A 15,831-nucleotide genomic window follows, 5' to 3' on the forward strand; every position below is an offset into this window, starting at 1 on the left:
GCGTTAACAACAGTGGAGTGTTTGATGTTTGTGTGATGAAAGGCGTTAACAACAGTGGAGTGTTTGATGTTTGTGTGATGAGAAGCGTTAACAACAGTGGAGTGTTTGATGTTTGTGTGATGAAAGGCGTTAACAACAGTGGAGTGTTTGATGTTTGTGTGATGAAAGGCGTTAACAACAGTGGAGTGTTTGATGTTTGTGTGATGAGAAGCGTTAACAACAGTGGAGTGTTTGATGTTTGTGTGATGAAAGGCGTTAACAACAGTGGAGTGTTTGATGTTTGTGTGATGAGAAGCGTTAACAACAGTGGAGTGTTTGATGTTTGTGTGATGAAAGGCGTTAACAACAGTGGAGTGTTTGATGTTTGTGTGATGAAAGGCGTTAACAACAGTGGAGTGTTTGATGTTTGTGTGATGAGAGGCGTTAACAACAGTGGAGTGTTTGATGTTTGTGTGATGAGAAGCGTTAACAACAATGGAGTGTTTGATGTTTGTGTGATGAAAGGCGTTAACAACAGTGGAGTGTTTGATGTTTGTGTGATGAGAAGCGTTAACAACAGTGGAGTGTTTGATGTTTGTGTGATGAGAGGCGTTAACAACAGTGGAGTGTTTGATGTTTGTGTGATGAGAGGCGTTAACAACAGTGGAGTGTTTGATGCTAAACTCAAGTTACAACTTCCTCGTCTGATCCTGATCAAATGTGTGTGTGTGTGTGTGTGTGTGTGTGTGTGTGTGTGTGTCATTCTCCTTAGGAACTTGGCTTTTATGATCAGAGAGACCTGTAATTGGTTCTCCCACTCTACCATTTTATGATCAGAGAGACCTGTAATTGGTTCTCCCACTCTGCCATTTTATGATCAGAGACCTGTAATTGGTTCTCCCACTCTGCCATTCGCCTAGCAAGGTACAAGATCTTTGATTACTGATGGTCAAGCTCCACTGAAATTAATACAGCTAAGCCAGACTCGATGGCTGTCAAATGAATCAGCAATTTTCAGGGTACTGCAGCAATGAGTTGAACTTAAGACTTGCTTTGAAATGACAAGAAATGGTGAAAGGTGTTACATAGCTCAGATCCTCTATGACATGTTTTGTGACGAGAAAAACTATGTCTTCCTGAACCATATTCTTGAAGAAATTCAGCTTTTAAATGAGAAATTGGAAGTGGAGGAACAGGACCCAACCAAACTGCTAAATGACCTTATTCAACTTGTTGTTTCTATAATTTCTAAGGTCCTCAACTCAGGGAGGAAAATAAAGGAAGATTGAGTAGAGAACTACTTAGGCCCACACTCGTACTTGGGGTACGAGTTTGAGAAGATGGCACAATGAAAGTTTCCTGATGAAAAGAATATTGGCAGATGTATATAATTGCTTGTGGAGTTGGTGATACAGCTTCGTCAACGTTGGTTAGACAATGTCCAAGTGTTACAGTTAATGTCATCACTGAGTGCAGGGCAATGGCTGCAACCCATAAAGCCTAGAATGCTGGAATTAACAAAGATATTTCCTGATAACGAGGAAATTCTCACACACAGTGGAGGAAGCTTCATCATGTATTGTGGAAACAGAACACTGGCACCCTAGTGCCCTTGGCTGAAATAACCTCGTTACATAGGGATGCAATAACCTCGTTACATAGGGATGCAATAACCTCGTTACATAGGGATGCAATAACCTCGTTACACAGGGATGCAATAAGAGAAAATCCTTTCAGTGACCTCACTGAATTGGCCCTGACTGTGCTGACGACGCAACACTGGTGTAATGCTTCAGTCATATGAACATCGTGAAGCTTCGAAATAGACTGAGTATCAAAAGCTTAAATGCAGTACTAACTATCAAGCATGAACTAAGAAGAAATAGAAACTTGTTATGATTATAAACTGCCTCAGGAAGTTATAAAAAACATTGGATCATTGAAAGCATACAAGCCATCACAACCGCAACCAGCAAAACCACACACAACACCACAACCCCAGCACACCGAGGACCAAGAGATTGTGGATTGGGAATTAGCAGATCTGGAATAATGGTGAGTGCTTTAGTGTTGAAGCAGTCACTCGTACCTGTTATTAATAATCTGGCACGACAAAGAACAGAAATAATTTGAAGAGCATTGTTTTCGCTGTCATTCTAGTAAGTTTAGCGCTTTTTGCTAGTGAATCTAGCGCCATCCGAAAATTTGAGTTGGCAACATTGTTGGACAGTTACCCCCCGGCAGCCGTCGCGATGAGTTACACCTGCAGGTCCTCCGGCCATCTTGCTCGTCACCTGCTTGGTCGCTCATTATTATATAGGAGTACATCTGCAGGGGTCAGGTGTCTGGGCACCTCAGAAAAGTAAGAACTCACAACTTACCAGATTACATAGTGCCACAAGCGATTGTAGGGACGCATGTATTTGAGGCGAATCATGTACTACGAGATAACCATTCATGTAGAACTTTAAGTATATGCTTGCAGGGTTCGAACCCTGGATGGGATTATTTATTAAGATCATTGACATTATAATGCTTGGGAAGCTCTTCTATGTGGAAGTAACCAAAGTTTGACCAAAGTTTGTAAGTCTTGTGGTTGCTTTCCATTAGCCTGACCTTCACATATCATCACAAACAAGTTCATCATAAATACATTACGTTTTGCGCTTTGGAAGCATTGTATTTGTATTTACTGACGTAAATTGACTAATAACCAATCATTTTCCACATTTTGCGCATTTACTTTCGCGTTCGCGCACCAAATGGAAAAGGAGGTTATAACATTATGCAGATGAACCCAGTGAACCTTGTACTTATTATTTTTCGTTTACAAATAACACCCCACAAGTTAGGAAATGTGTATGAATTTAAATATCTCCCCCCAAGTATTCGTTTGTTAACTTGAGATATCGGTGATTATAAGAAAAGTATCTGTGTATATATTATATATATATATAACCAATTCTACAACTTGTTTGGGTTGTAAACATACCTGTATTAAAAATGTGGCGATCTTGAACATTATTGAAATTCCTACCTGCCGATGTGAAGATATTGTACTTGCAGGGTAGAGAGGCATGATTTAAATACACAGTCAACCACTGAGGTTAGGGGGTAGGGAGATCTGAAGATGAGGGAAAACGTTGGGTTGAATAGGAAAAAAGGAAAAACGATGAGAAATCATCAGAACTCACCTTCCACAAGAAGTTAATTTGTACCTTTTGAATTATTTTTAGTTTAAAAGTTCATTTTAGTCTTAATATTCTATTAGTTTTCAATATAATGGCATTGTACAATGCTAGCTTAGTGTTGGGGAATTTAATGATTACGTCATGATTATTGGAAGGGAATGGCAATATACCTGTTTGCCCATGCTAGGCAGCAGCTGTTTATACCCGCCCACTATCACCGTAATAACATCAAATTATGGCCTAAAACTTTATAGTTTTTTACATTTACTAATCTATTAGGCAATGGATTCCACTTAAGTTCTATATAGTTCCAAACCTTTGTTTTCCATCATTTTATTTGTCAGTTTAAAATCATTATTGTGAGTTCTTTCTGAACCACATCAGAAAGAACTCACAATAATGATTTTAAACTAGAATATGAAGTTGACATAAATGTCATACTTTTTATCATTGTCTTAAACATTTGTGAAAAACTGCCAAATTGATGGGACAAGATCTGCCAGCAATAAAACCTTGCAGTAAATTGTTTACCAAGTTATGCTTCCCTTGTCGAGCTGTATTATTATGTTACCTCAAGAAACTTCTAAAAGTGCAGGAACACTTTAAATTGCATGTCCAAAATGGTTCTAAATGGGCACTTACTTACATAGTTTACTGTTTGGTGTTTACTATTTAGGTCAACATTGCTGTTGGTTTTAGATATTATTTTGCTCTTCAGTACTTGTGTAGTACTTAAAGCCTTCATTAACAGATTTAGAACAAAATTTTAACATCTTTATTGAACAGTATTGAATAAGGTAATAGCATTAAGGTTATGTATATCAGGGAAAATGCTGATAAATTGATGGAAAAGTAGGTGTGCATACGCCATTAGATTTGTCTACACCAGATCACATTGTGTGTATGCATTAATTTTGGGTACCTGGTATAAGCTAGGGTGGGTGTGCATATATACACTGAACCAAGGACATGGCACACACAAACATTAAGATGGCAACAAGGATGGAAAACTCAACCCCCATAAAATGCAAATAAGTATCGCATGGCACCTTACTGTGGTAACATCTGGCACCATTTGCTTGGTACTCTGGATTTGTTTCTTGCTTAGCCCCTAAAATATATCGGATAGATCCAGCCCGTAACCCCCCACGACCCTCCTTTTTCTTCTAAGCCTCTGACGGGGACTTGTGTCAATAGCTTTCTAGTAAATTTTGGTACACCAATGAAAAGTTTAGCAAGTTGAATGTAAAGAGCAACAGATTACTAGAATATTGGGACATTTTTAATTATAATATTTGATATTGAGTTTTGGAGCATTTACCATGGTAATTTAGCCTGAGCATAGAGACTACCATTCAGTTTTTTCTTACATTTGAAAATTTTTATTCTTGTTAATGCTGTATTTTTTCTGTAGCGGCATCTGCAGTCATGCTGTATTTTGTCAGCCACTGCTGTTAATAAGTATCTTTGAATTGAAACTTTTTATTTTTTCTTAATAGGCGTGATGGAGAGCCATCTACAGAGCCTCAGGAAGAGGCCATCCCGTTTCGTCCTTCAACTGCTCAGGCACCCACAATGATGGACATTGGAACTCGCTCCATCTTCAATGAAGATCATGACATCTTTCGCAAATCTGTAAGGAAGTTCTTCAATGAAGAGGTGTTACCATACCATGCACAGTGAGTTGAATTGATGAATTCTTGCCTGAAAAAACTTTGGTCTGTCAGCAGAAATAGACAATGTTGGGGAGCACATTCGTGCCCCTAAAGACAAGTCTTAGAAGTTATCCAGAAACACACAGCACACAAACATAAAGTAAAGATATATCATGCAAGTACAGATCATATGTGAAACATAGAGTGAAGATTAATCATGCAAGCACGATTCATGCGTGAATCATATAGTAAAGGTAGATCATGCAAGTACAGATGTATATCTGTATGAATTTTCAAGTTTGCATAGTTACAGTACGTGTATATATATACAGCCTGAGATGCACATTGTTTTTGTGTTAGCTCCATAGCATAGCAGAGTGATCACTGTCATCTTTCATTTCATTGTTGGGAGTTTCATTTGAACTTGCAACTGGATGTTGGTCATACCTTGAACAATTTAAAGAATACTTGTGAAATTTTTGCCGCTACTTTTGAGAAATAAGATGGCTCAAGACCTTTAAGTCAACTATGGATTTCACCCATCATAAAAAGGTTTCTCCTAGAACTTAGCCTGGCTCGTAACTTGAAAAGAAAATTCCACTTGTGGTCATGGAGAAGAATTTTGATATTTTGCAAATGTTACTGTCAGTGGTCTTATTTTATGCTGTGTAATTGTGCAAGCAACGTAAGTGCTTCTCTGGACACCTGTCATATTAACTTCAGGAAAGTACAGGAAATGTATTTCTAAGAGTAAAGATTACTAAAAGTATAGTAATCCTGTTATTGTATAGATTTGGGTCTTGAATGGAAAATAAACTATGAAGGTTTATGTACTTGAAATTAAAAGCTGATAGTCAAAATATAGCAAAAATATGATTGTTTGAAAATATCATTTGAGAGATGTGGCAATGATTTTAGTCCAAGTGAGAGCTGATCAAGGTGCATTGAGATGGAAAGGATGTTTGAAGAAAGGCTGACAAAGCAGTAGGATTGAGGAGGAGGTTATAGGATAGAGTACAGGAGGCTCTTGGGTATCAGAGCCTGAATGTTCATTAGGTTGAGAGGCTTTCATTGTGTTGAATCAAGACATCTGAAATACTCGAGGCAAACCGTACATTAGTCTGTAAGGCTTTGTTGTGGATGATGCTCTTTGTTCTTGGTACATAATACAGTACTTGGGAGCTGAAGACTTGATATGTTTCAGAGTGTAATTCCTTTTTCCAAATATTGCCTTGTGAAGGCAGTTAAGTTTGGAAAAATATTGATACTCCCCACTGCCACTCTAACCTGAGATTCCTCAGTGTTGCAGAGAAGATAACCACAAAACTAATTTTCCAGCACTGAAACCCTTTGTTTTGGAATCTTTGTATAGAAGAAATTGTGGAGAACATCTAACAAATGATCTGCTTGATATTCACCCTTCCTCTCAAATACAATACAAGCTTGTTCTAAAATCATTTGAGGCCTTTCTCAGTGAATTAGAGGAATGGTATGATTGAATTTAAAGTTATGACAAAAATGAAGCCAGTAACAATATCATCTTGCAAGAATCCTTTGCAGGGGGTTCATCTCTTTTATTTGACAGTTTCAAACTCTTTTGAATGCATTGTTTAGATCACTTTATCAAAGGAAATCAGTAGTTCCTGCTTAAATGTAGGTTTCAAAGGCCTTTGATATTATAATTTTTTATCTTTACAGGGAATATGGTTGCATTGTCTTAAGAAAACAGTCCTTTCAAGTTTTAGGATTGGGAAGGTTTGTTGATAATGCAGAGTTTAGATACATATAGGATATTGGAAAGATACCCTTTACAGGAAACAAATAATCCAAAAAAAAAGAAATTGAAAATATGGATGTTCAGTATTGTAATATAGTCTTGAAAATTAATCTTTTGGAACTTCAAGGTTTGTTTCCAGTCAAGACTGTTTAATTGCCACAGAAAACTACAGGAAGATATTTATTTGAAGCTCTTAAAAGCTTTATTGTTAATGAACATTTCTGGTTGGGTCAAGAAGTTGACAGCCTTTGTTGATGATCTCTTTATCTGCCTATAATTCTCATGCCACTTCCTTCTGGAACTCCCCTTGCCCATGGCAAGAGAGCTTCCTTAACTAATGAACTTCAGTACCTCTTCTTAGCCTTCAGTGTCTCTTCCTTCACAGGCCTTTGACAGTGTTTCCAAGGGCTCTTGCCTGTGTTCCTGCTGACTACTTTTACCTAATGCTTCTGCCTCAAGTTCCAACCTACTAATACTGCCTAATGCTCCTGTTTAATTGTCATACCAACTACTTTTACTTAATGCTCCTACTTTCATCTACTGCTACTACCATATTGCCAGAAGGTAGGGGTAGTGGATAGTGCTCACCAAAGGAGGATCTAGAGTTACAAGGAATGAGATGTTTGTGTTAAGTGTTGTCAGATTTGTGACAAGTAGATATTGTATGTTTGTGAACAGAATGCTAGTAGTCCATGTATGGGTGAGGCAAAAAGGAAAGACATCCACTTGAGTCAGAGGAGTGCAGCTTGACAACCACTGAAATGCTGGCTCACTACATAGCCATCACTAACCCTCCCAATACTCGGGTGGGTAGTATTGGTATTATAGCACGCTTCCCTGGTCATTGGCTGCCAACCAGCTTCTACCTATTATTACTTTCAGTTTGTTGTTGCTGTGGCTGATGATTCTAATAATCAGTCAGTTCCAGTGAGGGCCTTCAGCTAGAATCCATAATGTAAGGAAAGTGGCTTATTGTTTGACATTATAAAGAGTGGTCTTTGGCATGTGACAAACATCTTTATTAGAAAGTTCCTCTTCTGAGGTTTGATTGACCTCTCTTGCTTGGCCCAGAGCATGAACCATATAGAAGATGATGCAGAGTTAAGGCCCTAGTGTAGCTAAGAATTCTGACTATGCAAGTCCATCCTTTTTTTCAAGGTGTGTTCTCCAATGTTTAATGCTTGGAGGGCTTTGTCCAAAGGTGAGAAATGTTTATTTTGAAGTATGAATGACATTTCTCTACCATAGGTAGTTTACCATAGGTAGGGCCCTCAGTTTTGTAAAGCTGTTTCTTGTTGGCTGACAGTAATTGGCCTAAGACACAAACTGTAATGGGTGGCAAGGGTTGGTGGCTGGAGATTGTCACAAGCTGATCTCTTTATGGTTGTTGGGTCTCACTGAATAAGCATTTGTCAGCCTCATAGTTATTATATGGTGATCAAAAGGGGTACAATCTCGGCATATATACCTTATTTTAGAGGGTGCAATGGAATTTTAATTCCCTTGTCAGTGGTTGGTCCCTTATGCTTATATGGCTCTGTCTCTGGCAGAGAATTGATTTTTCATACTTCACCCATATTTTGAATAAGTGATACAAAATTTTTTTTTAAGATTTGATCCATTTTTTTTTTATATGTTTTTGTAATTATATTTACATTCATTTTTAATCCTCATAGGTGGGAAAAAGATGGACAGATCTCCCGTGAATGTTGGCTTAAAGCAGGTGAAAATGGTCTTTTGGGTACAGATACGCCAGCTGAATTAGGTGGCATTGGAGGTGACTTCAAAGATGCTTCAGTTATTATGGAAGAACAGTAAGTGTGTCTGTTCTTTTTTAAGAAACAAGATAAGATTTTAAGTACTTGTAATATGACTTTTGTGAATTAAAGAAAATTGCTAAAGTTGTTATAATTCTTTTGCTTATAACTGATACATAAACAGCTGAATTTTTTAAGGACCATCCACTTTAGATTTTCTGATCCTTTTTTTTGCTCAAGGTGCTGTCACTCTAACACCTGTAGTAAAGGGTACCAGCATGGACATTCAAATAGATTGTAATGTTTTAAAACCAGTTAATTAGCTATGAATGATAGTGATTTGGGTTTTTATGATGTCTTCTTTGGTAAACATCAAATCACAAAATGAACTAAAGGATTTTCAAGTTGCAAGTTTGATGATTTTCCATCCCAGAAGTATCAGCAATAATAACAACAACAGCAACGAAAAGCCCCACTTTTATGCTTGATCTGTTTCTTGAGACTTCATATCTTGTCTGAGTGCTGCAAGAGGTACACTTATGACCAATGCATCCTCATTTCTGGGCTGCTAGATAACCAATCATCCGTACTTGTGACCATTCGGGTGATTACCCAAGTTCCCATGCTTTTGGGCAGTGACCAAATCAGAGCAGTTGATTAAAGCCTCAGGATGACTAGAAAAGGTCTCTCAGCCTTCAGGGCTCTTAAGAAATGAAATTTGATAATACTAATCATTTTAACTTTCTAGTTTGTGCTTGTGTGTTAAACACAGTCAGCACATCTGTATTCAGACTTGCTTTTGAACACAGATTTAGTTTATGCCAATTGGACAATTTTTGCAGGGAAAAAATGCAATTGAGTGGGAGATGTATAAAAGAAAGAGACAGGAGGTCAAGAGAAAGGTGCAAGAGGTGAAAAAAAGGGCAAATGAGAGTTGGGGTGAGAGAGTATCATTAAATTTTAGGGAGAATAAAAAGATGTTCTGGAAGGAGGTAAATAAAGTGCGTAAGACAAGGGAGCAAATGGGAACTTCAGTGAAGGGCGCAAATGGGGAGGTGATAACAAGTAGTGGTGATGTGAGAAGGAGATGGAGTGAGTATTTTGAAGGTTTGTTGAATGTGTTTGATGATAGAGTGGCAGATATAGGGTGTTTTGGTCGAGGTGGTGTGCAAAGTGAGAGGGTTAGGGAAAATGATTTGGTAAACAGAGAAGAGGTAGTAAAAGCTTTGCGGAAGATGAAAGCCGGCAAGGCAGCAGGTTTGGATGGTATTGCAGTGGAATTTATTAAAAAAGGGGGTGACTGTATTGTTGACTGGTTGGTAAGGTTATTTGATGTATGTATGACTCATGGTGAGGTGCCTGAGGATTGGCGGAATGCGTGCATAGTGCCATTGTACAAAGGCAAAGGGGATAAAAGTGAGTGCTCAAATTACAGAGGTGTAAGTTTGTTGAGTATTCCTGGTAAATTATATGGGAGGGTATTGATTGAGAGGGTGAAGGCATGTACAGAGCATCAGATTGGGGAAGAGCAGTGTGGTTTCAGAAGTGGTAGAGGATGTGTGGATCAGGTGTTTGCTTTGAAGAATGTATGTGAGAAATACTTAGAAAAGCAAATGGATTTGTATGTTGTATTTATGGATCTGGAGAAGGCATATGATAGAGTTGATAGAGATGGTCTGTGGAAGGTATTAAGAATGTATTGTGTGGGAGGCAAGTTGTTAGATGCATTGAAACATTTTTATCGAGGATGTAAAGCATGTGTACGAGTAGGAAGAGAGGAAAGTGATTGGTTCTTAGTAAATGTAGGTTTGTGGCAGGGGTGCATGATGTCTCCATGGTTGTTTAATTTGTTTATGGATGGGGTTGTTAGAGAGGTGAATGCAAGAGTTTTGGAAAGAGGGGCAAGTATGCAGTCTGTTGTGGATGAGAGAGCTTGGGAAGCAAGTCGGTTGTTTGCTGATGATACAGCGCTGGTGGCTGATTCATGTGAGAAACTGCAGAAGCTGGTGACTGAGTTTGGTAAAGTGTGTGAAAGAAGAAAGCTGAGAATAAATATGAATAAGAGCAAGGTTATTATGTACAGTAGGGATGAGGGACAAGTGAATTGGGAGGTAAGTTTGAATGGAGAAAAACTGGAGGAAGTAAAGTGTTTTAGATATCTGGGAGTGTATTTGGCAGCGGATGGAACCATGGAAGTGGAAGTGAGTCATAGGGTGGGGGAGGGGGCAAAAGTTCTGGGAATGTTGAAAAATGTGTGGAAGTCGAGAACATTATCTCGAAAAGCAAAAAGGGGTATGTTTGAAGGAATAGTGGTTCCAACAATGTTATATGGTTGCGATGCATGGGCTATAGGTAGAGATGTGCAGAGGAAGGTGGATGTGCTGGAAATGAGATGCTTGAGGACAGTATGTGGTGTGAGGTGGTTTGATCGAGTAAGTAATGCAAGGGTAAGAGAGATGTGTGGTAATGAAAAGAGTGTGGTTGAGGGAGCAGAAGAGGGTGTTTTGAAATGGTTTGGTCACATGGAGAGAATGAGTGAGGAAAGATTGACCAAGAGGATATATGTGTCGGGTGGAGGGAACGAGGAGAAGTGGAAGACCAAATTGGAGGTGGAAAGATGGAGTGAAAAGATTTTGAGTGATCGGGGCCTGAACATGCAGGAGGGTGAAAGGCGGGCAAGGAATAGAGTGAATTGGAATGATGTGGTATACCGGGTTTGACGTGCTGTCAATGGATTGAATCGGGGCATGTGAAGCGTTTGGGGTAAAGCATGGAAAGCTTTGTGGGGCTTGGATGTGGAAAGGAAGCTGTGGTTTTGGTGCATTATACATGTCATGCATAATGCACTAAAACCAAGGCTCCCCATCCAGGCCCCACAGACCTTTCCATGGTTTACCCCAAATGTTTCACATGCCCTGGTTCAGTCCATTGACAGCTCGTCAACCACGCTATACCATATCGTTCCAATTCACTCTGTTTCTTGCATGCCTCTCGCCCTCCTGTATTTTCAGGCCCTGATCACTCAAAATCATCTCACTCCATCCTTCCACCTCAGTTTGGTCTCCCACTTCTTGTTCCGTCCATCTTTGACACCTATATCCTTTTTGTCAGTCTTTCCTCACTCATTCTATCCACATCCAAACCATTTCAACAAACCCTCTTGTGATCTCTCAACCACCCTCTTTTTATTACCTCGCATCTCTTACCCTTTCATTGCCTAATCAATCAAACTACCTGACACAACATACTGTCCTCAAATATTTCATTTCCAACGCATCCACCCTTCTCTGCACAAAAGGGTGCCTTGCAGCCATGTATTATTGTTGGAACTACTAATCCTTCAAACATTCCCATTTTTGCTTTCCGAGATAATGCTCTCTCTTTCCACACATTCTTCACTCCCAGAACTTTGCCCCCTCCCTGACCCTTAATGGTTCCATTTGCTGCAATTCTAAATGATATAAACATTTAAAAAAACATGTAGATACAGTGAATAAGTCAAAGTTGATGAATTATGTATGTATAGTATGAAATCACTTGCAGTAAATAAGAAAGTTATGGGATTGACGTTGTTCAAAGAATGAAAAAAATCTTGGTTGTCATTAGGAAAATTAAAGAATGAACAAATTTTGGATATCAGAAAAGCATTTGAATAAAGGTGCAAAATGGTTTGACCATGTACTGTGTGTGGCAGATTGAGATTATTAAAAACATTATGATGACATAGATAACAGTATGAAGGAAGAGTTGGATGGATTCATTTAAGTAGTTATAGGTCATATTACAACAAACAAATCCCATAAGCAGTGTATAGTTTACGTTGAAATAAAGGGGAACTATGGAAAAGTCTATGGAGCCTGGTTGTGCTTTCGGGGCTGTGGTTTGGGAGCATTGCTAACAACAACAAGAGAATGGATGAGAGTGAATGCTGCTTAGCTTCATCTGTTCCAGGCAGTATCCCACTAATTCGGGAAAATGTCCATCAAGAACAAAAACAATACATTAAAGATGCTTTCCATTTTTTTTTTTTTTTTTCCATTGCAGTGAACAGTATAGTTGATTGCAATTACATGGTTCTTGTTTGTTGAGCAGAATTTGAGATTAACAGCTTAGCATGTACATATTGTGCTGTTAATGTATCCATGTATTTCAGATCGTATGTGAACTGTTCTGGACCTGGATTTCCTCTGCATTCCCACATTGTTATGCCATACATTTTCCGTTATGGCACACAGGAACAAATAGAAAAATACATCCCAGATATGGTTGCAGGACACAAAATAGGAGCAATTGCAATGACTGAACCTGGTGCTGGCAGGTAAAGCATGTGTACAGTGTAACAAAAAAAAAATCATGGTTTACAGTCATGTCTCCATAACATTTGCTGTTTTCTCCATTCCAGACAAGATCGCCATCCATATCTTTGACCACATATTGGTTATCAGGTCTCGGGTATGGTATTACAGGATTACACCTGTTTAAGGTTACACTTTGTGTGAAAAGTAGCCTTTAACAAGGCTGTATCATTGGGAGTACAGTCTTGTCAAAGAACTTCTCACGACAAAGAAGTTTATATTTTCCTGTTACTGAAAGTAGTGCAGCTTTGAGCTGCATGATCTTGAGAAAGGTCATGGTTTACATCAGGACTCTTTCATAGAAATAGCTCGAGGTAATTCTTTCAGGAAATGGCATCACTACCTCCCTGCTTCAGCAAGGTAGCGCCTGGAAAAATGGACAAAAACGGCCCCATTCATTACACTTGGTCTCTAGCTGTCATGTGTAATGCACTGAAACCACAGCTCCCAGTCCACATCCTGGCCCCATAGACCTTTCCATGGTATACCCCAGATGCTTCACATGCCTTGGTTCACTCCATTGACATCATGTCAAGCCTGGTATACCACACTGTTCCAGTTCACTCTATTCCTTGCATGCCTCTCACCCTTTTGTATGTTCAGGCCCCGATCACTCAAAATCTTTTTCACTCCATCCTTCCACCTCTAATTTGATCTCTTGCTTCTCCATGTTCCTTCCATCTCTGACACATATATCCTCTTTGTCAATCTTTTCTCTTTCATTCTCTCCATATGTCCAAACCATTTCAACACACCCTCTTCTGGTCTGATTGAGTAAGAAATGAAAGAGTAAGAGAGATGAGCGGAAATAAAGTGTGATTGAGAGAGTGGAAGAGGGTGTCTTGAAATGGTTTGGACATATGGAGAGAATAAGTGAGGAAAGATTGACAAAGAGGATATAAGTGTCAGAGGTGGAGGGAACAGGGAGAAGCAGGAGACTAAATTGGAGGTGGAAGGATGGAGTGAAAAATATTTTGAGCTATCAGGGCCTGAGCATACAGGAGGGTGAAAGGTGTGCAAGGAATAGAGTGAATTGGAACGATGTGGTATACCGGGATTGACATGCTGTGAATGGATTGAACCAGGGCATGTGAAGCATCTGGGGTAAGCGATGGAAAGTTTTATGGGGCCTGGATGTGGAAAGGGAACTGTGGTTTTGATGCATTACACATGACAGCTAGATACAGAGTGTGAACGAATGTGGCCCTTGTTCTCTTTTCCTAGCGCTACTTCGTGCGGGGGGAGGGGGGTGCCATTTCATGTGTGATGGGGTGGCGACAGGTTGGATGAAGGCAGCAAGTATGAATACGTACATGTGTATATATATATATGTGTCTTTGTATGTATATGTATGTGCACATTGAAATGTATAGGTATGTATATGTGGGCATGTATGTATATACATGTGTATGTGGGTGGTTTGAGCCATTCTTTCGTCTGTCTCCTTGTGCTACCTCGCTGACGTGGGAGACAGCGGCAAAGTATATTAATAAATGATAATAAATTATCCCTGGGGATAGGGGAGAAAGAATACTTCCCATGCATTCCTCACGTGTCGTAGAAGGAGACTAAAGGGGCCGGGAGCGGGGGGCTAGAAACCCTCCCCTCCTTGTATTTTTAACTTTCTAAAAGGGGAAAGAGAAGAGGAGTCACGTGGGGAGTGCTCATCCTCCTCGAAGGCTCAGATTGGGGTGTCTAAATGTGTATGGATGTAACCAAGATGAGAAAAAAGGAGAGATAGTATGTTTGAGGAGAGGAACCTGGATGTTTTGGCTCTGAGTGAAACGAAGCTCAAGGGTAAAGGGGAAAAGTGGTTTTTGGAATGTCTTGGGAGTAAAGTCAGGGGTTAGTGAGAGGACAAGAGCAAGGGAAGGAGTAGCACTACTGAAACAGGAGTGGTGGGAGTATGTGATAGAGTGTAAGAAAGTAAACTCTAGATTGATATGGGTAAAACTGAAAGTTGATTGAGAGAGGTGGGTGATTATTGGTGCATATGCACCTGGTCATGAGAAGAAAGATCATGAGAGGCAAGTGTTTTGGGAGCAGCTGAATGAGTGTGTTAGTGGTTTTGATGCACGAGACTGGGTTATAGTGATGGGTGATTTGAATGCAAAGGTGAGTAATGTGGCAGTTGAGGGAATAATTGGTATACATGGGGTGTTCAGTGTTATAAATGGAAATGGTGAAGAGCTTGTAGATTTGTCTGCTGAAAAAGGACTGGTGATTGGGAATACCTGGTTTAAAAAGAGAGATATACATAAGTATAATTTGTAAGTAGGAGACATGGCCAGAGAGCGTTTATGGATTACGTTTTAATTGATAGGCGCGTGAAAGAGAGACTTTAGGATGTTGATGTACTGAGATGTGCAACTGGAGGGATGTCTGATCATTATCTGGTGGTGGCGAAGGTGAAGATTTGTAGAGGTTTTCAGAAAGGAAGAGAGAATGTTGGGGTGAAGAGAGTGGTGAGAGTAAGTGAGCTTGGGAAGGAGATTTGTGTGAGGAAGTACCAGGAGAGACTGAGTACAGAATGGAAAAAAGTGAGAACAAATGATGTAAGGGGAGTGGGGGAGGAATTGGATGTATTTAGGGAAGCAGTGATGGCTTGCGCAAAAGATTCTTGTGGCATGAGAAGCGTGGGAGGTGGGCAGATTAGAAAGGGTAGTGAGTGGTGGGAAGAAGTAAGATTATTGGTGAAAGAGAAGAGAGAGGAATTTGGACAATTTTTGCAGGGAAATGATGCAAATGAGTGGGAGATGTATAAAAGAAAGAGGCAGGTCAAGAGAAAGGTGCAAGAGGTGAAAAAGAGGGCAAATGAGAGTTGGGGTGAGAGAGTATCATTAAATTTTAGGGAGAATAAAAAGATGTTTTGGAAGGAGGTAAATAAAGTGCGTTAGACAAGGGAACAAATGGGAACTTCAGTGAAGGGGGCTAATGGGGAGGTGATAACAAGTAGTGGTGATGTGAGAAGGAGATGGAGTGAGTATTTTGAAGGTTTGTTGAATGTGTTTGATGATAGAGTGGCAGATATAGGGTGTTTTGGTCGAAGTGGTGTGCAAAGTGAGAGGGTTAGGGAAAATGATTTGGTAAACAGAGAAGAGGTAGTAAAAGCTTTGC

At 39.6% G+C, this 15,831-nt stretch overlaps 1 protein-coding gene across 1 annotated transcript in view; it reads left to right on the top strand.

Annotated features, from left to right (window-relative positions):
- The first annotated feature begins 2,201 nt into the window (after positions 1-2,201).
- LOC139767163 (long-chain specific acyl-CoA dehydrogenase, mitochondrial-like) overlaps positions 2,202-15,831 on the top strand; it is a 36,050-nt gene continuing 22,420 nt past the window's right edge. The window contains exons 1-4 of the mRNA XM_071696192.1: positions 2,202-2,341; positions 4,670-4,849; positions 8,279-8,416; positions 12,513-12,678. Of these exons, the coding sequence (XP_071552293.1) occupies positions 2,232-2,341; positions 4,670-4,849; positions 8,279-8,416; positions 12,513-12,678 (594 nt within the window). The 5' untranslated portion in view covers positions 2,202-2,231. The remainder of the gene's footprint in view (positions 2,342-4,669; positions 4,850-8,278; positions 8,417-12,512; positions 12,679-15,831) is intronic.

This window comes from Panulirus ornatus, chromosome 59 (assembly GCF_036320965.1).
Source record: "Panulirus ornatus isolate Po-2019 chromosome 59, ASM3632096v1, whole genome shotgun sequence".
Taxonomy (NCBI): domain Eukaryota; kingdom Metazoa; phylum Arthropoda; class Malacostraca; order Decapoda; family Palinuridae; genus Panulirus; species Panulirus ornatus.